Source organism: Schistocerca serialis, chromosome 7, assembly GCF_023864345.2.
Source record: "Schistocerca serialis cubense isolate TAMUIC-IGC-003099 chromosome 7, iqSchSeri2.2, whole genome shotgun sequence".
Classification (NCBI taxonomy): domain Eukaryota; kingdom Metazoa; phylum Arthropoda; class Insecta; order Orthoptera; family Acrididae; genus Schistocerca; species Schistocerca serialis.
The window spans coordinates 209,947,873-209,973,462 of NC_064644.1; the positions used below are offsets into that span (position 1 = coordinate 209,947,873).

At 42.6% G+C, this 25,590-nt stretch overlaps 1 protein-coding gene across 3 annotated transcripts in view; it reads left to right on the forward strand.

Annotated features, from left to right (window-relative positions):
* LOC126412813 (cytochrome P450 4C1-like) overlaps positions 1 to 25,590 on the forward strand; it is a 510,424-nt gene that overhangs the window by 82,126 nt on the left and 402,708 nt on the right. For all 3 annotated transcript variants that reach the window (XM_050082602.1, XM_050082601.1, XM_050082600.1), the window contains exons 7-9: positions 622 to 685; positions 769 to 878; positions 6,156 to 6,224. In XM_050082602.1, the coding sequence (XP_049938559.1) occupies positions 622 to 685; positions 769 to 878; positions 6,156 to 6,224 (243 nt within the window). The remainder of the gene's footprint in view (positions 1 to 621; positions 686 to 768; positions 879 to 6,155; positions 6,225 to 25,590) is intronic.

Consider the following 25,590-nt stretch of genomic DNA (forward strand, 5'->3'; position numbering starts at 1 on the left):
TAGCATTTAGTTTTATATTATTTTATGAATGAAAAAAACCCGCATAACTGGTGTTTTTTCATTCCTGATGTTAAAATATTTTACCAAGGACCAACAAAAGAGAAAATTTAGAAAATGTATTACCGCCTTGAGCTGCTGGTAAAATACTTCATTTATACAACCTGTTTCAGTCGTATAACCTTCATCAGGTACATAAAAGTGTTCACAGGATCATATAAGGCGAAATGTAAAATAGTTATCGTCAGGTGCCGTCATATCCTAGTATAAATTACGTCGACAGTCGTTAAAAACTGTGCTAAGGAGTGTACACATCCATGTTAAAACTGTAATCAGTATTAACGACATAATTTATTTTACGTATGATGACAGTGTATTGTTCGTGGTTTTATCACCTGACGATAACAATTTCATGTTGTCCCCCCCCCCCCTTTCATGATGCTGTGAACACTTCTGTGAACCTGATGATGTTCAGATGTCAGATGACTGAAACTGGTTGTATAAATAAGGCATTTTACCAGTAGCTGAAGGCGGTAATATGACATTTTTTCAAATATATGACTGCTGTGGGGCATTTCCTTCTGAAAATATACTGAACAGTCGATTATTTTATGTTATTGGCAGGTCATTAGAGACAAGAAGCTATCGAAGATGATGGAGAAAATCGATGAGAAGACAGATGAAATAGGTACCAGAATTTAATTACCAGTTTTGGATTGGTTTGTGTTAATGTAGAGCTGCAGTCGGGTTGATGAGTTCGTAATTTCACAGGTAGAAAGCGGCGAGTGGCCTTCCTGGACATGCTGCTCGCCGAGTCTGAAGATGGCCAGAAGTTAACCGATCAAGAGGTACAGGAGGAAGTGGACACTTTCATGTTTGAGGTGAGCTATAGTAATTTTAGCTCCAGCAAGATTCATTTGGAAGCAGTCTGTAGTTCCATTGCTTAGTCTGAGTATGTATTTAAACACCAAAACAACAGCCAATATATTCTACTTTTTTTCTATCTCAAAACCTCTTTGAGCCCGCATCTCGTGGTCGTGCGGTAGCGTTCTCGCTTCCCACGCCCGGGTTCCCGGGTTCGATTCCCGGCGGGGTCAGGGATTTTCTCTGCCTCGTGATGGCTGGGTGTTGTGTGCTGTCCTTAGGTTAGTTAGGTTTAAGTAGTTCTAAGTTCTAGGGGACTTATGACCACAGCAGTTGAGTCCCATAGTGCTCAGAGCCATTTGAACCAGCCAAACCTCTTTGTTTACTTGTTTTATTGGGAAATGAGACACTGAAAGTGGCATACGACTTCCTTTATTTGGGAAGCAAAGTAACTAGCAAGAGCGAGAAAAGGGATTCTGGAAAAGGTGATACTTTAATTCGTAATACAAATCAAAATATTAGGAAGTTTTTTCGGAAAGAACATGACTCGAGTGTAACCTTTTACGGAAGTGAATCATGGGCGTCAAACAGAAAATACAAGTAGCGAATACAAGCTTTTCAGCTGTGTTGCTACTGAAAAATGTGGAAGATTCAATTGGTAGAGCAGTAACTAATCCAGAGTTACTGAACCGAACGGCATAGAAGAAAAGAGAAACTTACTGCACAATTTCACTGAAAGAAAGATTATGTTGGCGGAACATATCCCAAGACACGATATCACTAGGGAGACACCCAACAAACTAGTAGTAGACGCTACGGAAGAGGGGTAGAGCAGTAACTAACCCAGAGTTACTGAACCGAACGGCATAAAAGAAAAGAGAAACTTACTGCACAATTTCACTGAAAGAAAGATTATGTTGGCGGAACATATCCCAAGACACGATATCACTAGGGAGACACCCAACAAACTAGTAGTAGACGCTACGGAAGAGGGATAATAAATGTTACAGCGTCCTAGAAGAGACTATCTGCCTACGTCGACGGCAAAATTTACATTCACTGTGAATCACACTCACCAAAAATTCACAGATAACGATTATTAACTGGCTGAATAATCAAAATGTCTAAAATAACTATAAATTGTTTCAAAGATTAAGTTTTCAGAGTACTGAAAGTAAGAAAATAGAAAAAAAATTGCTATATATCTGTAACTCGTCTTTCTTACCTCATATAGTTTAAGTGTCGAAAACATCATATAAACACTTTCCTACACAAAGCTACAAATTGCATGTATGCAAATGTTTAAAGGCTTCTGGTGAAAGTTGCTCTCTTATCTAGTACAATATTATGAATGATATGCTGATGAAATGTGCAGTATAAGAGAGAGAGAGAGAGAGACAGACAGAGTGAGGGGGGGGGGGGGGGGAACCCTGTCATTTGATATCTTCTTGCCACACATCTGGGCCTTATCACTTCACTCCACTAATACTACCACCCATCTTCCTCGTTCTTGTTGTTGTTGTTGTCTTTAGAGACTGGTTTGATGCAGCTTTCCAAGCTACTGTATCCTGTGTGAACATCTTCATATTTGAATAACTACTGAAACCTACGTCCTTCTGGATCTGCCTACTGTATTCATCGCTTCATCGCTTGATCTGTCTCTACGATGTTTATCCCCCATACTTCCCTCCAATACTAAACTTGTAATTCCTTGATGTCTCACTATGTGTCCTGTCAACTGATTCGTTCTTTTGGTCAAGTTGTGCCTCAAATTTCTTGTCTCCTCAATGCTGTTCAGTGCCCCCTCTTTAGTCACGTGATCGACCCATCTATAATTCAACATTTTTCTGTAGAACAACATTTTGAAACCTTCAGTTCTTTTTTTGTCTAAACTGTGTATCGCCCATGTTTCACTTACCATACATGGCTACACTCCGTACAAATAATTTTAGAAAAGACTTCCAAACACTTACATCTATATTCAATGTTAACAAATTTCTCCTCTTCAGTCTACATTTCATATCCTCCCTACTTAGACCATCGTCAGTTATTTTTCTATCCTAGTAGCAAAACTCATCTATTTCTTCAAGTGTCTCATTTCCTATATGATTCTCTTAGCATCTCGTGATTTAATTATACTACATTCTATTATCCTTGTTTTGCTTTTGTTCATGTCCATCTTTCAGCTTTCCTTTCTTTGCTTAGGACACCTTTTCCATCTGAACACTTGATGCTCATGGAACTGCTTCTCTTTTCCCCCCAAAGGCCTCTTTAGTTTCCCTGTGTGTGGTATCTACCTTTCACCAAGTGAAATATGCTTCTAAATCTTTACATTTGTCCCATATCCAATTCTGTCAATTTCCTTTTTTAGAGGTATGTACTCCTTTTCGCCTTTTTCATTTGTGGCATTTTTAAATTTCCTCCTTTCCTGAATTAAAATCAGTATTCTTGTGTTATCCAAGGATTTATACTCGGCCTTGTCTTTTTATCAACTTGCTCCTCTGCTGCCTTCACTGTTTCATGTCTTAAAGCTACTCATTCATTTCTGCTATATGCATTTCCCCTGTTCCAGCAAATTGATGTCTAATGTTCCCTCTGAAACTCTCAGCAACCTCTGGTTCTTTCAGTCTATCCAGGTCCAATCAACTTAGTTTTCTACATTTTTGCAATTTCTTCAGTTTCAATCTACAGTTCAGAAACAATAAATTGTGGTCATACTCCACATCTTACCCTCGAAATGTCTTCCAATTTAACATCTGGTCCCTAAATCTGTGTCTAACCATTATATAACATTATATAATCAATTTGATACCTTCTGTTGTCTCCAGGTCTCTTCCACATGAACAACCTTCTTTCATGTTTCCTAAGCCAAGAGTTTCGAATGATTAAATTATGCTCTGTGCCAAATGCTACCAGACACTTTCCTCAAGTCCATACTCACCTATTACTTTTTCCTCTCTTCCCTTTTCTGCTATCGAATTCCAGTCCCCCAACACAATTAAATTTTCGTCTCCTTTAACAATCTGAATAATGTATTTTATCTCGTCGTACATTTCTTCAATGTGTTCATCATCTGTGCAGCAAGTTCGCATGTAGACTTGTACTACTGTGGTAGACATGGGCATCGTGTCTTTCTTGGCTCTGGTAATGCGTTCAATATGCTGTTCATAGTAGCTTACACACATTCATATTTTCTCATTCATTATTAAACCCATATCTGACTGTTTTTGTAACCCTGCATTCACCTGACCAGAATCCTGTTCCTCCTGGCACCAAACTTCACTAATTCCCATTGTATCTAACTTCAAGCTATCCATTTCCCTTTTTAAATTTTCTAACCTACCTGCCTGTTAAGGGATCTATCATTCCACGCTGATCTGTAGAATGCTAGTTTGGGTGTTCTTACCTACCACTAGTGTAGACTGTATCTTCACTACCTCCGTAAGTCTCAATTTATCTCTTCACATTTTCCCTTTATTGGCTCCATAATTGCTTTTCAACTCTATTACTATGTACATTCTACAAAATTCAAGCTATTTGGATTTCCCCACTTAATGTTTTTCATTTATCTAGATACTTATTCTGTGGTCGGCACATACTTTAATAACCCGCTAACGCCGAGTATTGCGAATTTTCATCATATCAAAGCCGATATGTGCACGTACTACACGAAGCTACAAAGTTTCTGAAGTGTGCTGCCATCTCTTGAGTGTTTGGGGCACTACAAGAGACACTTGCTGTTCAAGCATTTGTTCACACATACGCGATAAGTTATCGTGATTGTTTGGAGAATTATAGCTCTATGTTGAGATAAGTAGAGTTCTGAAATTTATTTGTTTATACTGCAGTATCTATGACGAACATCACAGTTTGATGTAAGGAATAGATGCACGTGCAAGTGAATTCGAAACTACTGTCTGTGTGAAATACGCATCATAAGGCGTTTTTGTTCCTCCGTGGCTGCATGCACCTTTCATTAGTAGTACCAAAAAGCTTCAGTGACCAGCTGTGTTCATTATTCACATATATTTTCTCTAATTTATTGCAAGTTTCAAATAATACTTTTGAACATCGAACCTCAACTCTGTTTTGACTGCGACATTATCCCTTTCATTGCGATGTGGAAATTCAAAGCTCGTGTACCATGACAGCTGCCTGAGTGACATTGATGAAAGGGGTGTGGAGTACGTTCAGCCTGCATTAACATACACATCCGCCACAGATGAGAAAGCAGAAAATTCAGTTAAGCAGATAAGATTTTAGCTCTTCTTTCCCTTCGTATTTATTTTTTTCTAGTTCCTACAACGTCTTGCGTTTTTTCGGAAGGTTGCCGTACGAATGATGCTGATAATATATTTCGAGGTCATGGAACTGCTCTCTGTACAGTACCAACAGTACAGTAAAAACAACAGTTACATGGAAGACTATGTAGGATGACTGTAATGAGACAATTGTTCCTCCTCGAAGCAGCACCTTGCCTGAAGAAGATGTCTTGAAAGCTCCAATAGGTTATTATTATGAATTTTCTTATGACTTTTTGTTGAAACATAGATGCTACCTCACTAAAAAAAGTGATGGACCCTGGATACGTTGTCGGATGTCAATGTCAATAAAAATTTGTACACACACACACACACACACACACACACACACACACCATCAAAGGGTATGCAAATGTTTCAGAGTTCCAGTTCTCCGTGACAGGTAGAATGACCACCAGAGTGTATTAGTGTTGTTTGTGATCAGTGTTGTTACTGGGCCTTGTGGGGCAGATGCGGTGTGTAAACAGCGCCAGATGCTGTGTGGTCACTGTGCTACATACTCTTGTGAAACAACTTTACCAGTACTTGACATAATTCGTGGGCTTCCGTTTGGGAGGCTGGTGGAATCGCACAGTATCCAGATTTCCAGATTTATGGGGCATTTGACTGTATCAGTGGCCGGATGTTGAACTTCATGGGAACATAGGGTAGGCACACTCTTCAGTGTTCTGGTCGACCACATCTGCCCACAACAAGAGAAGACCATAGTACTATGCACCAAGTACATTATAACCTCCTCATATCTGCAATTCCCATCTTATTTGAGCCGGCCTTGACTGAATTTATCGCTGGTTACTTTACATTGTATTTGGTTAATTTTTTTATTTTTTGTTTTAACCATATTTCCTGTTATTTTTTGTTTATGAATGCAACTGCGCTCACGTTATCTATTTTTATGAACTCTGACGGTTGTTTTCTGTTTTTAAAATTCAAGATGTTTTGCTTTTTATTAAAACACCAATTTTGTTTAAGGGCCACGATACGACCTCGGCCGCCATATCTTGGGCTTTAGTCTTACTCGGACACCACCCAGAGATACAAGTGAGTAACCCCAAGATATCCTGTTATTCTAGCCTTAAACACAAAATTACTCCGTCGTAAGTCCAAACAGCAGTTACAATGTCAGAAAAATGAAAATAGCCATGTAGATTCTTGATAACACAAAAGATTTCCTGGATCGCTACTTGAATAAGAATTTGGTGGAGCGTTTTGTTCATTGATTCTGACTTTGAATCCCACTTCGTTCTGTCTGCCTCACTTCCCCCCCCCCTTTCTCTCTCTCTCTCTCTCTCTATCAGTCCCCTGGTTTGATGCCTCCCGCCGCGGTTTCCTATCACACGTAAACCTCTGTACCTGAGAGTATTAGTTACACCTTGCCCCGCCGGAGGTTCAAGTCCTCCCTCTGGCATGGGGGCATGGGCGTATGTGTGCCGTCCTTAGCGTAAGTTAGTTTAAGTTAAATTAAGTACTGCGTAAGCCTAGGGACCGACGATCACAGCAGTTTGGTCCCATAAAAGAAACTACTTAATGGTCTGGTTATTTGTAATATGTAATCCGATCTCAAGTTCTCGTACAATGTTTCCCTCTGACTTCCTCTGATCATATTGAAGTTTCTTCCTTATCTTTCCTTTCATTAAATATTTTTTCCTTAATACTTTGTAAAATTGAGCATTATAAAACTTTAATGCCAAGACAGAGCCTGATAAGGTTACCTATAGACATAAACTTCAAAATATGTTTAATAATGTTAGACTACACTAAATACTATCTGACTATAATTTGTTCGATGATCTTTGTATCGTTTATTTCAAGTGCGCCGTATTACAATTATATGAATCCTTTCTGTCAGTTTCGCAGTGCAGCCTGTGGTCTGATTTTTCTACTGATCGATGCCAATGCGGTCAACAAGTGAACTTCGTTTTTGTGGACTCATCCGCAAAGATGACAACTGAACTGAGAATATAGGCACAGATACTAATTCACATATACTCTAATGTTCGTTAAATTTCTACTCAGATATGTTCATTTTAATACGATTATTACATATTACCGCATTAATTTCTAACACGATGTCGCCAGAAAGTGACAGATATATTACACAATCATATTTTGCCGTCTTCAGGTTAATATTCTGTACGTATTCCTTTCGTCGCCGATTCTGCAGAGACCCTGTATTATATCTACCAATCAACTTAATTATTAACATTCTTCTACGTCACCATATTTCTAAGGATTCGATTATCTTCTCATCCGTGTTTCTCACAGTGCTACACTTAGAAACAATTTTGCACATCAGCTGTAGATCCTCGGCGATATTTGATATTTGTAGACCTGTTTCGGCAAGGCATGTTCTCTTTGTCTGTACTGGTCTGTATATTGCGTTCATGGTCCTTCGTCCGTGATGTGCTGGTTTACTTTCTTCACATCGTCTTGCACGTAGTCTCCAATTTTGGTGCTTAGAATTGTGGAAAGGGACAAATAATGTTGGGGTCAGATCCACCTTAAAATTGTAATTTATTGTAATATAATAACACATTTACAACTAAAGCGGCACATAGCAGAACCTTTACAACCACAAATTTCAAAATGCAATCCTTTCACGGCCGAAGGCCTCCAAACAAAAAATCTTAAAAATCAACAAGATAAAATGCAATTAAAATAGCAAATAAAATAATTAAAATATATAAGGTGTCACAGCTAGGCTGGAAGCCTCAAGGCAAGGGTGGATAGACAAAAAACAAGATGCAATACAAACGGCTGAAAGCCCACAATCAAATTTTCAAGATTTTAAAATTAATTACCATAACCTTTCAAAGTCAGAAGGCCGCAATGTTTAAGCTGGAAAGGTAATTGTAAGAATAAGGTTCCAAGGCTAAAGGCCCACAATTAATTTTACAAAATTAAAAAAAATATATAACCACAAGCCTTAAGTTTTAAGTAGCTAAGACCAGACTAAAAGAAAAGACAACACAACGGTAATAACCTTTCAGCAAATATCCACTTGCCGGAATTCAAACTTACTTACATAAAACACAGTAAAACCAAGAATTTTTTTATCATTGGCTATGACAGATTACAAAAATGTTCAAATGTGCGTGAAATCTTATGGGACTTAACTGCTGAGGTCATCAGTCAAATGGTTCAAATGGCTCTGAGCGCTATGGGACTTAACTTCGGAGGTCATCAATCCCCTAGAACTTAGAACTAATTAACGCTAACTAACCTAAGGACATCATTCACTTCCATGCCCGAGGCAGGATTCGAACCTGCGACCGAAGCGGTCACGCGGTTCCAGACGGTAGCGCCTAGAACCGCACGGCCACTCCGGCCGGCGTCATCAGTCCCTAAGCTTACACACTACTTAACTTAAATTATCCTATGGACAAACACACACACCCATGCTCAAGGGAGGACTCGAACCCCGCCGGGACCAGCCGCACAGTCCATGACTGTAGCGCGGCGACAGATTACAAACCGACAATTAAACACCGGTGAGAAAACCAGTAAAGACTCAGAAGCCTCCAGGGGATCGTTCCGCCCTCGTTCACTTATGTGAGACAGGTGGTGAGCCCAACTACACTTGATCCGTCAGAACCCAACCAAGGGACAGCCACGGACCGACCGACAAAACGACTTGCTTGCCACAAATCGGTACATGAAAAATCACACACAAAATGTTACGGACGTAATTATCCACAATCAAATATGAATGTATTAAGCTGTCAAAACTACACACCGTGTTGGACAGCGACAACAGGTGAGGCAAGCACACTGCCGGAAATTACGTTAGTGGCCAGGGCAGGTAACCGGAACACTAACGGCCACAAGGCAGAAAATTCCGCTGCTGCACTTGAATTGTAGTCAACCAATATCGTTAATTCCACCGCATGGCGGCTAAATTTCAGCTGGTCCGCACCAAACGACCGACTTCTCTCAGAATGCCGACAACATCTAAAATATCAGTCAGTGGAAATAACGCGAACTACACACACAATGTGACAAACACTTGCACGAAGACCTGAACGATACCCAACAGTAACTAAGCACGCACGAAGACAAGTCGGGAGTCGAGCGCGCGCGCGCACGCACGCATGCACGCACGCACACACACACACACACACACACACACACACACACACACACGCACAAACACGCACAGCCGACTCAGGAACGATCGGCGAGCCAAAACACCTCGTCCAATAGGACGACCGACCGACGATCCACCAAGACTGTGCCGTGCTCAAGTGATGCGTGGCGGCAATGGTCGGGCGAGCCATGTCGACGCAGACCTCACAGCTCCAATCCGACTGCACTAGTGCCGCATTGCAAGTCCCGACTGGCAGGTCCGGACTGCGCTCCAGACGCGTTCCAACTGACTGGCAGCCCGAACTCGCGACCCGAACTCGCTTACGAAAGAGAACTACCGGCAAGTAAAAGCAGTTGAGCGAGGATACTACGAGAGGGGATATATCGATACGCGCTGTCACGGTCAGGCAAAGCAACAAGTCAGTGACAACTGTAATTTAAATTAACGTAGTGAGGTGGAAGTACGTTAAAAACCGGATTTAAAATACATGATGGCGGGAACACGAGCCACGCGCGGTTCACTCAGACCTGAAATTCCACTATCTCATAATTTATGTCTTCTTACACTGTGTTCTAATTCCACTCCTGAATCATTCTCTTCCTTCTTTCGTTACCATTCAAACGGCTCTGAGCACTATGGAACTTAACAGCTATGGTCATCAGTCCCCTAGAACTTAGAACTACTTAAACCTAACTAACCTAAGGACATCACACAACACCCAGCCATCACGAGGCAGAGAAAATCCCTGACCCCGCCGGGAATCGAACCCGGGAACCCGGGCGTGGGAAGCGAGAACGCTACCGCACGACCACGAGATGCGGGCGTTACCATTCCGTTATACAGGTTATACACAGGTTGAACAGCAGAGGGTACAGACGACACCCATACCCTACACACTATTCAGCCCAGCCACTACTCTCTTGTTCTTCCATTCTTATTATTCATTCTTTCTCAATCTACAGTGTAAACTGTGTGTCAGTACCGAATGGACAATTATGGTTAAAGACTGTGCAGTCTAGAGTTGTGTTTCGGCAACTGTGTATGATTAAAGAAATTAAGTGAAGGCATCTCGTAAAACACATAACTAACACGTGTCTTCTCCTTTGAAACTGCAGAGGTTAACACAGCCATCTAGTGAGAGGGTAACGCTAAGATGTGATACTGGGTAGACCTTCGGCACATTGGCTGGCAGTTTTGTTATCAGAAACTGTATAGTACCACACCTCTTAATCTTGCATGTTGAAACTCCCTCTGGAAATGTTGGGTTGGGGTTGGGTTGTTTTGAGGGAGGAGACCAGACAGCGAGGTCATCGGTCTCATCGGATTAGCGAAGGACGGGGAAGGAAGTCGGCCGTGCCCATTCAAAGGAACCATTTCGGCATTTGCCTGTAGTGATTTAGGGACATCACGGAAAACGTAAATCAGGACGGCCGGACGCGGGATTGAACCGTCGTCCTCCAGAATGCGAGTCCAGTGTGCTAGCCACTGCGCCACCTCGCTCGGTCTGGAGATGTCTTCAAGTTGAGGACATCTGTTGATGTGCATTAGTGACGTTAGATACCACGGCGGCTGCATCCAACATATATTTCAATATCGGCGTTCATACGAGGTTGAACAGTCAAGGCTGCGTTTAAAACAAAACTACAGTTACGCAGAGGCATCAGGGATACGAAAAACATTTTGAATCTCTTTTTGAAATCCGACGATTCGTTGTTACAGGGTGAGATTTAGAGTAACGAACTAACCTCTGTACTAGCAAGTTACACACATGTTCAGAGAGAGAAAAATGCGACGAAATGTCTTCTTCAAAAATGGTTCAAATGGCTCTGAGCACTATGGGACTTAACATCTGAGGTCATCAGTCCCCTAGAACTTAGAACTACTTAAACCTAACTAACCTAAGGACATCACACACATCCATGCCAGAGGCAGGATTCGAACCAGCGACCGTAGCAGTTGCGCAGTTCCTGACTGAAGCGCCTAGAACCGCTTGGCCACCGCGGCCGGCTGTCTTCTTCGTGAACGTGATTGCGAAGGGTCAAAAGAACATTAAAATTCTTGATTGGATGTCATGGTTCTTAAATAGTGAAAGTACCAAAATTTCAACTAACTGCCTCTTCGATATTTTCATACGCTACGTTACCAGTTTTAAGATTCTTGTCTCACTTTAAAGTATATCCACTTAGCCTCTGAAATTAGTTATACAACAATATAACAGTCATGTGCTACGAGCTGCCTCATATTTGTTCATGTTTCAACGATAGCTTCAAACAAAATATTTACGTTGTCATGAAATAACCCCGCTTTTTCTGTTACTGAGCATGAGTTTTAGGCATTACAAGTAAATTAATTGTTATTAATGTTAATATTTTAGGCCCCTTGCAAAATGGCGTTCCCCAATTAGTAAAGCGGAGAGCTGCGGCCTTCCTCGAAAAACAGTGCCCACAAAGGATTGCCATATCATCCCATACCAAGCGGTTTGGCTTTCGCAAAAAAATCATCCTTGTGACTCTCTAGCTATCACACAGACTTCAGTGGTTTCTCATTTAAAAAGTAGAGAGATGTCAAAAAGAAATCGTAGTTGAAGAAGTAGACCATACGAACTAACAGTGTTTGTAAAAGGGGCAGCAATCACAACTGCTGACATACTTGTGGTTGGCCTTCGGGGCAGTTGCTTGCGTCCCGTTTACGTTGATCTGAAGGACGAAGCTTCAGCCGGCCGTTGTGGCCGAGCCGTTCTAGGCGCTTCAGTCTGGAACCGCGCGACCGCTACGGTCGCAGGTTCGAATCCTGCCTCGGGCATGGATGTGTGTGATGTCCTTAGGCTAGTTAGGTTTAAGTAGTTCAAAGTTCTAGGGGACTGATGACCTCAGATGTTAAGTTCCATAGTGCTCAGAGCCATTTGAACCATTTTTGAAGGAAGCTTCAGTCCAAGTCCAGCCTGACAACTCATTTTAAGTCGTGTCGCCAAGGTTTCAGTGCTTTGGTAAGTAGAAGTCTGCAAATTGAGGGTTTCGCTCGCTCGTACTCGCTCGAGCGCGCCGCACTCGGTCACGGCTTCCCCGAATGCGAACGCTCGATGTTGGAGGGCAGAGGCCTGATGGCCTGACACGCTCGCCGCGCTGCTGTTGTCACCGTTTTAATAGCAGCACTCTGTGTCTGCAGTGTCTGCAGTAGAGGTGGCCAAACGGTTATTCCGGAGTAACCGTTATCAAGATCACAGTTATTTGTTATAGCTGTTATTTTATAACCGTTATTAATCTTAGTTATTTTTCACTACCAAATACTCCAGACGAGGTCACAGTTGAATAACGAAGTAGGTGGAATCCATCAGTTTAGTTATCAGTATAGTTATAACGGCGAGTAGTGCGAAGTGGCAGTACGAAAATATTTTGTTCATTCCAGTAACTATCCTCTCTGGAAATATCTACCACCTTTAACTGGAGTCAGGAACACAGTTACCAACTCCCAGGTTACCTGTAGTGGTAGCCCGTTAGCTGCCAGAAAACAAAAACTATGAACAAATGCAACTGCCACAGAAAAATACCGATCTCTGACTGTTATTTCCATAGTCGCTCGAATTCCTTATTGTAACTCTCTGTACTACCAGCCCAAACTGAATTGACACACACAGCGGTGACTCAAGGGAAGGACGGTACTTGTGCAATGCCTTTACTATCGTTCCGATCAGGCACCACGCTAACATTAACTGTATTTTAATTGTTTGTGCTTAAAGTAGTGAGAGCGCACGAAATAGTACACATTTCTATGAACAGATACTATTAGTATCATATGAGCGGTTATCACAGTAACTGCTGCTTTTCAATAACCGGTTATTTCTATCAGTTACGTAATTTTTTGCCATCTCTAGTCTGCAGTATGGTGTCGCTCCTGACGTACTCCCACCTGCTGATGGAACTATACTCAGATCAGTTTGTTTGCGCTGTAGAGGTATACTCCTGACTGGCAAGTTATTACGACCCATAAGAGGTAACGAAATTGTGGAAACAAGAATTTGGAATTTCTGAGGAAAACTGTGTGTCTACCAACTTTTGTCGGTCTCATAATGCTTATTAGAACACCATGTCTTTATTGATGCAAATGCACTTATGTGAACTCGACCACCTAAAAAATTAGAAGTCTAACAAGGACAAAATTGTCTCCAAATTATTCCCTGTTGGTCTAATTACACTGCATCGACTCGTTTCGGATCAAGTTCGCTTCGTCAGTCACAGATAACGCTCCAAAGTGTTCAGAATTTTTTCTTTTTCTTTTTTGTTCTAACTTATCAAAAACCGATACTTCATCACACATTTCACCCACCCAATCTAACGCCTCATCTCTGTCACAAGCAAATATAATTTCCAATAACTGGAATTATTACTATTCTGTGCTAAGCCGGATTTTTGACTCTTTCGTTGTGAGATGGAGACGGCGATGATAACTTACGGTTTATAGATGATAATACGATCGTTGTAGTGTACTGACAAAATACCGGTAACACTGTAAACAACGTTTTGCAATTAACCGCAATTTCCATTTACCGGACACACAGCGTATATTCACCTTTGTATATTCTGATCCTATATTACAATTACCCCCCCCCCCCCCCCCCCCCCCCCGTGAACCATAGACCCTGCCGTTGGTGGGGAGGTTTGCGTGCCTCAGGGGCAGTAGCCTTTTCAGTAGTTGCAGGGGCAACAGTCTGGATTATTGACTGATCTGGCCTTGTAACACCAAAACGGCCTTGCTGTGCTGGTACTGCGAACGGCTGAAAGCAAGGGGAAACTACGGCCGTAATTTTTCCCGAGGGCATGCAGCTTTACTGTATGGATAAATGATGATGGCGTCCTCTTGAGTAAAATATTCCGGAGGTAAAATAGTCCCCCATTCCGATCTCCGGGCGGGGACTACTCAAGAGGACGTCATTATCAGGAGAAAGAAAACTGGCGTTCTACGGATCGGAGCGTGGAATGTCAGATGCCTTAATCGGGCAGGTAGCTTAGAAAATTTAAAAAGGGAAATGGATAGCTTAAAGTTAGATATAGTGGGAATTAGTGATGTTCGGTGGCAGAAGGAACAAGACTTTTGGTCAGGTGAATACAGGATTATAAATACAAATTCAAATAGGGGTAATGCAGGAGTAGGTTTCATAATGAATAAAAAAATAGGAGTTCGGGTAAGCTACTACAAACAACATAGTGAACGCATTATTTTGGCCAAGATAGACATAAAGCCCACGCCTACGACAGTAGTACAAGTCTATAAGTCAACTAGCTCTGCAGATGACGAAGAAATTGAAGAAATGTATGATGAGATAAAAGAAATTATTCATATACTGAAGGGAGACGAAAATTTAATAGTCATTGGTGACTGGAATTCGATTGAAGGAAAAGGAAGAGAAGGAAACGTCGTAGGTGATTATGGATTGGGGGGAAGAAATGAAAGAGGAGGCCGCCTGGTAGAATTTTGCACAGAGCATAACTTAATCATAGCTAACACTTGGTTCAAGAATCATGAAAGAAGGTTGTATACATGGAAGAACCATGGAGATACTGACAGGTTTCAGATAGATTACATAATAATCAAAATATCCACGGGTATGCTGCCGGTCTATAGTGTCCAACGGGCACAATATTTCGGCGATCAAACATGTCGCCATCATCAGGTGAACTGACGGACTGAGCTCCTGTGAACGTGCCGGCACGGAGATCCGTACGATATGGCTGCTCAGAGGGAACTGGGTTCGGTCGCGGCGGCGGCCGATTTAAATACCCTCCGCCCGTGGCGCGCTCCCTCCGCCGTCCGCGCCCAGCGCCACGGTCGTGCGGTGGAACAGATTGCGACGGCGTCTGAGATGACGTCGGTGTGATGGCTCTGTCCGCCGTGGTCGTCACAACTATACGTCTGCTCGATTTACTCTTGATTAACCCGATCGCTGGTTCCCAAGCCTTGCTAAGATTATAGCCACAGTCACGGTTTATGAGGTCGTCATTGGTGCGAATTTCGATGGCCTCTCTAACAACGCTGTCCCAGTATCTCGACGTCTGTACCAGAATCCTCGTGCGGTCATACTCCATGGCGTGATTTTCCGACAAACAATGTTCAGCGACCGCCGACTTGCTCGGATACATCAGTCGAGTGTGCCTCTGGTGTTCACGGCATCGATCCTCGACGGTACGCATCGTCTGACCAATATACGACTTGCCACATTGACACGGAATCTGGTACACGCCGGCCTTCCTCAAACCGAGGTCATCTTTGGCGCTCCCCACCAGTGCACGAGTTTTATTTGGAGGACAAAACACAGTTCCGACCCGGTGTTTCTTCAGAATGCATATTCGGACTTGGACTGACGTCCCGGACGACGCGAGCACCTAGTATTACTAGAGCTCGCGTCCGGGACAACGTCAAAAAATGGAAATCCACTAATCGCTAAAATGATTATCACAACTCCTTCCTTTACTAATAAACACTATAAAACACAAATTCTCTACAATTTGAACCATTAATAACGTAGTTATGAACAAACATCCATTTCACAGACTAAGTCCCATACCGATTTCCATGTATATGGACTTTAACTTTCGTCCCTTAATTAAACACAACTATTCTAAGTCCAACATGCCCGCATTCTGAAGAAACACCGGGTCGGAACTGTGTTTTGTCCTCCAAATAAAACTCGTGCACTGGTGGGGAGCGCCAAAGATGACCTCGGTTTGAGGAAGGCCGGCGTGTACCAGATTCCGTGTCAATGTGGCAAGTCGTATATTGGTCAGACGATGCGTACCGTCGAGGATCGATGCCGTGAACCCCAGAGGCACACTCGACTGATGTATCCGAGCAAGTCTGCGGTCGCTGAACATTGTTTGTCGGAAAATCACGCCATGGAGTATGACCGCACGAGGATTCTGGTACAGACGTCGAGATACTGGGACAGCGTTGTTAGAGAGGCCATCGAAATTCGCACCAATGACGACCTCATAAACCGTGACTGTGGCTATAATCTTAGCAAGGCTTGGGAACCAGCGATCGGGTTAATCAAGAGTAAATCGAGCAGACGTATAGTTGTGACGACCACGGCGGACAGAGCCATCACACCGACGTCATCTCAGACGCCGTCACAATCTGTTCCACCGCACGACCGTGGCGCTGGGCGCGGACGGCGGAGGGAGCGCGCCGCGGGCGGAGGGTATTTAAATCGGCCGCCGCCGTGACCGAAGCCAGTTCCCTCTGAGCAGCCATAGCGTACGGATCTCCGTGCCGGCACGTTCACAGGAGCTCAGTCCGTCAGTTCACCTGATGATGGCGACATGTTTGATCGCCGAAATATTGTGCCCGTTGGACACTATAGACCGGCAGCATACCCGTGGATATTTTGATTATCAAATACGCCGGGAGAAACTCAAGAATCACAGATTACATAATGGTAAGACAGAGATTTAGGAACCAGGTTTTAAATTGTAAGTCATTTCTAGGGGCAGATGTGGACACTGACCACAATCTATTGGTTATGAACTGTAGATTAAAACTGAAGAAACTGCAAAAAGGTGGTAAATCGAGGAGATGGGACCTGGATAAACTGACTAAACCAGAGGTTGTACAGAGTTTCAGAGAGAGCATAAGCGAACAATTCACAAGAATGGGGGAAAGAAATACAGTAGAAGAACAATGGGTAGGTTTGAGGGATGAAGTAGTGAAGGCAGCAGAGCTTCAAGTATGTAAAAAGACGAGGGCTAGTAGAAATCCTTGGGTGACAGAAGAAATAATGAATTTAATTGATGAAAGGAGAAAATAAAAAAGATGCAGTAAATGAAGCAGGCACAAAGGAATACAAACGTCTCAAAAATGAGATCGACAGGAAGTGCAAAACTGCTAAGCAGGGATGGCTAGAGGACAAATGTAAAGATGTAGAGGCTTATCTCACTAGGGGTAAGATAGATACTGCCTACAGGAAAATTAAAGAGACCTTTGGAGAAAATAGAGCCACTTGTATGAATATCAAGAGCTCATATGGAAACCCAGTTCTATGCAAAGAAGGGAAAGCAGAAAGGTGGTAGGAGTATATAGAAGGTCTATACAAGGGCGATGTACTTGAGGACAATATAATGGAAATGGAAGAGGATGTAGATGAAGATGAAATGGGAGATACGATACTGCGTGAAGAGTTTGACAGAGCACTCAAAGACCTGAGTCGAAACAAGGCCCCGGGAGTAGACAACATTCCATTGGAACTACTGACGGCCTTGGGAGAGCCAGTCCTGACAAAACTCTACCATCTGGTGAGCAAGATGTATGAGACAGGCGAAATACCCTCAGACTTCAAGAAGAATATAATAATCCCAATCGAAAAGAGAGCAGGCGTTGAAAGATGTGAAAATTACCAAAGTATCAGTTTAATAAGTCACGGCTGCAAAATACTAACGCGAATTCTTTACAGACGAATCGAAAAACTGGCAGAAGCCGACCTCGGGGATGATCAGTTTGGATTCCGTAGAAATATGGGAACACGTGAGGCAACACTGACCCTACGACTTATCTTAGAAGGTAGATTAAGAAAAGGCAAACCTACGTTTCTAGCATTTGTAGACCTAGAGAAAGCTTTTGACAATGTTGACTGGAATACTCTCTTTCAAATTTTAAAGGTGGCAGGGGTAAACTACAGGGAGCGAAAGGCTATTTACAATTTGTACAGAAACCAAATGGCAGTTATAAGAGTCGAGGGACATGAAAGGGAAGCAGTGGCTGGGAAGGGAGTGAAGCAGGTTTGTAGCCTCTCCCCGATGTTATTCAATCTGTATATTGAGCAAGCAGTAAAGGAAACAAAAGAAAAATTCGGAGTGGGAATTAAAATCCATGGAGAAGAAATAAAAACTTTGAGGTTCGCCGATGACATTGTAATTCTGTCAGAGACAGCAAATGACCAGGAAGAGCAGTTGAACGGAATGGACAGTGTCTTGAAAGGAGGATATAAGATGAACATCAACAGAATCAAAACGAGGATAATGGAATGTAGTCGAATTAAGTCGGGTGATGCTGAGGGAATTAGATTAGGAAATGAGGCACTTAAAGTAGTAAAGGAGTTTTGCTATTTGGGGATCAAAATAACTCATGATGGTCAAAGTAGAGAGGATATAAAATGTAGATTGGCAATGGCAAGGAAAGTGTTTCTGAAGAAGCGAAATTTGTTAACATCGAGTATAGATTTAAGTGTCAGGAAGTCGGTTCTGAAAGTATTTGTATGGAGTGTAGCCATGTAAGGAAGTGAAATATGGACGATAAATAGTTTGGACAAGAAGAGAATAGAGACTTTCGAAATGTGGTGCTAAAGAAGAATGCTGAAGATTATATGGGTAGATCACATAACTAATGAGGAAGTATTGAATAGGATTGGGGAGAAGAGGAGTTTGTGGCATAACTTGACTAGAAGAAGGGATCGGTTGGTAGGACATGTTCTGAGGCATGAAGGGATCACCAATTTAGTTTTGGAGGGCAGCGTGGAGGGTAAAAATTGTAGAGGGAGACCAAGAGATGCATACACTAAGCAGATTCAGAAGGATGTAGGCTGCAGTACGTACTGGGAGATGAAGAAGCTTGCACAGGATAGAGTATCATGGAAAGCTGCAACAAACCAGTCTCAGTACTGAAGACCACAGCAACAACATTACAATGACTTTTCAGTTTGTGCACCCATGAGAAAACAAACTGAACTGTAGGAAACCTCTCTCCTTCCAGCATTCCTATTGAATCTCGGAATAACTCTAAAAATGTCATGAGTTCTTTTGCAGTGTCATTGAAATCAGTAAGTTTTTCAGAGACACCTCTCTCTGGAAGCAGTTTCGTGACTTCGTCGTACTGCCTTAGTAGACACTGTAGCATTGTGAACAATTTGTTACACTCACTCTACCTTTCTTGCTCAAGCTTGTCTATTTCGATTTCAGGTCACCAGTTTTCTTCATAAAACGGTCACGATCTTTAGCAGCATCAATCGTACAATACGCTACTCCAAGCCCATTTATTAAATAATTATCATCTAACATGTGTTTCAGGACTACGTTAAATCATGTGCAATGCGTACATAATGCTGGAAGGATTGCAGTGCCTTGTATACATTAGCTCCTTCGTCAGTGGCAAATGAAATCTCATTAAAATGGTGGGGATTTACTACTAAAAAATTGAATAAAGTTTCGTCGATGTAGTCCTTAACAAATTCCCTATCCTTTGTTTTTTTCTTCTCACAAAAGTGCTTCGTCACCGATGCCATATTTCGTAGAGCCTAATCTCGATAAGCAAAGTCCACACTACTATTTAGGTAACATATTTCACGATATCCGTCTGTCCATATATCCGCTGTACATCCACATGCATTCACGCCTATGGCCTGAATAATGCTGGACATCATACTCGCTCGTATTTCATCGGCTTGTCTTTCAGTGTTTCGTAATGCTATGATAGGAGGAGGCAAAATCTTGGAAACGTCTACATCTCTCAGTTCTGAACGACATTTACAAGCTCCTCTTATAAAAGGCAAAATGCTAAACTTAATGTTAATGTATAGGGACGAACGTCTGTGACACACATTTCTACGCACCATTTTAAATACTGTAGCTTACACTGAAACTGCTAATGCTTCATAAATTACACTTTGTCGTAATCTGCAAGCGTGTCCCTCCAGATGTGTAGTGGCGGATATGTAAGACAGGAGGTTTCACTTTCACACTCTCCTTCTTTTCGTGTTCATGCGCCTTGATCTACAGCGGGCTACTCAGCGGCGCTCGGGTAACTATAGCAGACGGCCGAACAATTCAATGATGCGAAGCTCGCACGAGCGTCATGAAAGTCGAGTGCGGTTGCCCCCTCAGTCCAAAGCGCTGTATTGACATCTGACGGACTTACGTGGAACTACATGCTCCGAGCAATTCATGCGAGCGTTAACGACAGATGCAGACCTCTAGTGATTATGACAGTAACTAATCGAATTCGAAGAAGAAATTGCAGTTCTCTCCACTTTAAATGCCATTCCAGTTTAGATCCTAAATCGTTTCAGATTCAATAAAATATATTGCAAAACAGTCCAGTACATACGAAGGAGGAACTAATCATCGCCATCATAATTTCTTCTTCTTCTTCTTCACTTGAAGGAGGAACTAATCATAAACATCATAATCTCTTCTTCTTCTTCACTTGAAGTACTAAGACCTTTTTTTTATGTTTTGCTCCACAACAACCCCACCCCCCTTCCGGTCCACCTCCTGCAATATACCGATGACACCGCCTTCCTCGCCCTTGCTCTACCCTACAACGGCCCCAACGCCTTCTCCAGAATCAGTTTGACTTTTTTGCCACATGGTATAACCAGTGGCTCCTCAAAATCAATCCTACCAAGACCCAGGCAATCATCGTAAGTCGCACGACTTGCTCCTTCCGGCTCCTTGATTTTTCCCTTACCATCTGCGCCCGTCCTGTCCATCTCTCCTCCACCCTCACCTACCTTAGACTCACCAGTTACCTTCACCTCACCTGGATCCCTCATCTCCACTATGTCCAATCCAAAGCCCACAACCGCCTCCACCTCCTTAAACGCGTCTCTGGCTGGACATGGGGATTGAACCCCTCTACCATCCTCCACACCTACAGATCCTTAATCAGTCCAATCCTCTGTTATGCCAGCTCCACCTGAATATCCGCCCACCCCCACCCCCACCCCCAGATTCTATAAGTACCTCCAGATCCTCGAGTGCCATGCACTCTGCCTCGCCTTCCATATACACCTCCTGTCCCCCATGTGGATCCCCTATGACCTGATTCCTTTCCCCCATCTGCTCCTTTTCCTCAAACATATCTGAGTCGTCTACACCTCCCACCAACTTTATCCCCCCCCCCAATCCCCTGGTTGCTCTTCTCCTCTCCAACCCCCACTCGCTGTTGTGCCTTCACTGTTGTGCCCCTCTACCCTCCACCTGTACACCCTTCATCACTTTTCCCAAGGTGGCTTCCGTCAACTCCCCCTCCCAGATGATGCCCTATATCCCTCCATTTATCCCTCCTATCAACTCCGATCCTCCCCTACCTCTCCCTCCCTCTGTCCTTTTCCCGTGCTCCCTCTCACCCCCTTCCATCCTGTTTTTTCCCCACCTACCTTCTCTTTGACTCCTTTCTCTCCCTCTAGTCCTTTGTCTTTCCCCTTCACTGCCCCCCCCCTTTCTCTGTATCCTCTCCCTTCGTCGGCTCCCCCTTTTTTGCCCTCCTCTGTCTGGGTCTTCTCTGCTCCCCCCCCCCCCCCATTTGCCTTCGTACTCTGTAGTGCAGTGTTTCTGTGAGGGTTCAGTGTTGTGCATCCCCTTTCTCAGTGTTGTGAACAGCCACCATACTGTCACTGGGTGTGTTTTTTTAACTGTTGCGAACAGACGCCAAACTGTTGCCATGTCTTTTTAATTGCGACTGTTTATTTACTATGTGTTTTAATCAGCATCACCGACCCTTTGTTTTTATATTTTGTTCGCTAGTTTTTCGCCACGTTTCAGTTTTTAACAGTCACAGTTTCTATTGTTATGATGTCTCCTGATTCTGTTACTTAACTTTTCTGTAGGCTGCAGAGCGGCGTGCTATGCTGCTGCCAGGCCCCCTCCCCCAGACGGGAGTGGGGGGGGGGGGGGGGGGGGGGGGGATCGAAATTCAATACAGAAAAAAAAAAAAAAAATGGTTTGCCAGTTACCATACCCACAGCTTCCTCGGTCGTCCCTGACTTCTTCGAACTGGCTTAGATCTTCTAATCTGCAAAGGTAATCTTTCTTCACTCATTCTTTCGAGCTGTTCATTACAGTTTCTTCTATTTTCTTCTACTTTATTAAGAATGTTAAATACATTCAGCTCTTCCACAATTTCTGAATTTCTGAATCTGTCGGCGCTTGTGTATCTCTTCACTGCTCCTGGAAAACTCATGTGTGTTGCCTGTATGCGGCTTTCTAGACGTTTATAACCCACGATTCACTTCCGTAAACAAGCATTGGAACTGGCACTGATTCATAATATTTCGATCTTGTTTCTCTCCTTGTTTTATTTTTGACACTTCTGTTTATTGTTCCACATACGTTCCGGAATTTTGCTAATTTCTTCGCTACATCTTCGTCATACTTATATGCGATGTCACAACCTAAATAATTAAAATGATTGATTTGTTCTATTGTTGACCTCAATGTTTGTCCGTACAGGATGTTTCCATTTGAAAGCCACCGATTTTGTCATCTTTTCTGAAATCGTCAAATGGTCCGCTTTGCAAACCTTACCTAGTAAATGTGTTCCCCTTTGTAGGTCACCTTCGTCACCCACCAGCATTATGGTGTCGTCTGCATATAAAAACAGTTAAAGCAGGAGTGGCTGTTAATCATAATTCCCCCGTTAAAAATCTCCTTTCATTTGCGAATTGCTTCATCAAAATAAATGTCGAAAGTGTGGGTAAAATGCTGCACCCTTGTCTTACTCCTTTTTTGTGGTTATAGGCCGTGCTAGAGAGCCATTTACATCTAATATTACAGTCGTGTGTTTGTACAGACTTTTAAAAATGTTTACTAGGTGTTTTGAGTATCACCTTTTCCTCATAGTTCTTCACAGTTTCTACCAACATTATGAAATGCCTTTAAAAATCAATGAACGCTAAACGGGTTTTCCTTTTCTGCTTTCCCTCTTTTTCGGTTGTTTATTTTATTGTAAATACTTACTACATCTGTCGTCGATCTGCCTCTCTGAAATCTCATTCGTTCTTCGCCTAATGACCTCTCACCTAGAACCTCTAACCTCTTATTCACTATTCTTGCAGAAACTTTCCATGCAGTGTCACGTAAGCTGGTTCACCTATACTTGTGGCAGGTATTGCGGTCTCCTTCTTTCAATAGTGATGTCACCTTTGCTTGTGACTATGCTTTTAGAACAGCTCCGTTTCTCCAGCACAAACTAAATAAATGTAGTAGGGCGCCTCCATACTTAAGCATTTCAGCGTTTATGCCATCCATACCAGCAGTTTTTTTCCTCAGAGTTGAGGGTTTCTCTTAATTCATCCATACATAAATCATTTACACATTGTATTTCGAGTTCGTCCTCTATGTTTTTGTTTTCCTATGGAGCAGTTTTCTTCACAACAAGTTGCTGTAATGTTGTATCAGTTTTGTTTCCTGGGTGTTATTTATGTGAGCATCTGCTTTTTCTGATTGATTTAGAGTTTTCATTGTTTTATAACCCATCATTTGCCATCGTCTTCTATTACAGTTGTAAACCTATCCCAAAATTCTTGGCGAGCTCGTTGCACTGCTCGATTTGCTGCCTTTGTCGCTCTTGTTTGTAAATTTTATGATTCTCCTCTGCTGTTTCATTCAGTTACTTAAGATAAGCGTCTTGTTTCTTCCTGAAATCCTAATCTAATCCTGGGGACCAAATTTGAACCCTTTAATTCTTCTTACCTTTCTTTTTTCTCCTAAGGCTTTTTCAGCACCTTTCTTAACTGAAACTTTTATATTTTTCGATTTCTTCTCTATTTCTTCCGCTTCTTCTTTCTTTTCTACTTCTTGATTAAGTCTCTTCTAGCACAGATATCGTATGTAAATCGTGTTTCACAACTTGCTCCTCGTCTTGTACATTTCAATGAGATCCGAAAAGGAAAACAAAAAAAGGCAAAGTGTAGGAGGCACTAGGAAGTTAGGCAATTTTGCACTTATTCGCTCTATTGCCAATTACATAGTCGGCAGAATCTGGGGAATTTCTCCGACTGTGAACAGCATCACGAAATGTGGCAGGGGCCCCCGTGATAGCTATAGTGTTTTCTTCCTGTACCTCTGCAGGCGGCTACAATTACTGCAGCAAAACAAGTGCAGCTAAATAACCCCGCACTGTCGCAGTCATCATAAAGTCACATTTCCAGATGGCATTAGGTTGCAGATTTTAAACATGATTACCCTGATGTAGCAGGTGAATGTTTGTCGTCCAGAAACGGCGCAGTGAGGCATACGGACATATTAATCTTCGTGTCAACTTTACAATTGCAAATTGTTATCCTAAGTTATCTCTAAAAATGATCAACATGTCCCAGATGCCTCCACGCCTGCACACTGGCTGACTTACAGAGATGTAAAGTAGCTTACTTCATGGAAAAAATTACCCCGGATTCGAAAACCATCAGTTTTTTGTTCCTTTTTCGTTTCACAGCGTAACTACGCCGAAATTTCGAAATATTGATGTTCTCGTGGAACATAAAAGCTCATAATGAGCTAGTAGTTTCCTCATAGACTTCTGAAGGACCTGCCACTTCCCTTCGTAGATTAGCACTTCCAGCAAGATTACTGTTAATTTTCATCGATGAGTTACCATGGTTTCTGTGAACATAAACTGTGGTTGCCTTCTGCATTTTTCCTCCCTTGCTTATGGACGCCGCTTATGGAATCTCCACCTATCTCGGAAGCAGCCCCTGTGCAATCACCGTAGGAGTTACATTTATCCTAATTCACCAGTATATGTTGACTAGAAGTATCGTCAGGTTTATAATGACTCTCATTCTACGTCGTGCATAATATCTCACTCCTCTCCTGATCTAACGTTGCCTTATTACCCCAGTTCTCTCGTTTCTTCTCCATAACACTCTCTATTACCAAATATTCATGTCATCAGTTCAACGTTAAATGTTCTGCTTAATTTAATGTCCTGCGTCTCATCTGTCTTCTTTTGTCTTTCTCATCTGTTGGGCTGCTGCGTTAAAAAAGAGCACTACTGGAATGTGGAACGGGATTACCCCCTTCTTCTACCTTAACTGCCCTCTTCCATCACACATTATTTCGACTAACTTGTAACGATTAAATACTGCTTCAAGTTAGTCAACCATTGTGTACACCTGTCGCAACAATATTAGAATGGCAATACCACAGTAACTTCCACTGCACAATTTGCTAGATTCATTTGCTGCTGTGGCTTACAGCCAAGCCCATTTTTGTATGTATATCTGCACTCCTCACTACGCCAAGAGTCACTCAGTTTCTACGGCGTTGTTTTGCTGTCCTCATCTGCTTCCCCCAGTGAGCTGCACTATCTGCTGCTTTCAGTTCACCGCCATTCCGCATCGTTGAACCATTCGTATAGCTGCCTGATGCGCTCTCTCTCCCCACTGTCTGTCGCCTGATTCACGGTTTAACCTCTTTATCAGGCTTTGAAAGATTACCACCCGGTACGGCCAGTACTGTTCGATTTACGAGCTCATTACGAAACTATCAGATGCACTACCGCGTGCGTCAAGGTAATGAAGGCCAATCCATCTTTCCTAGAATTAATCAAAGAACTTTC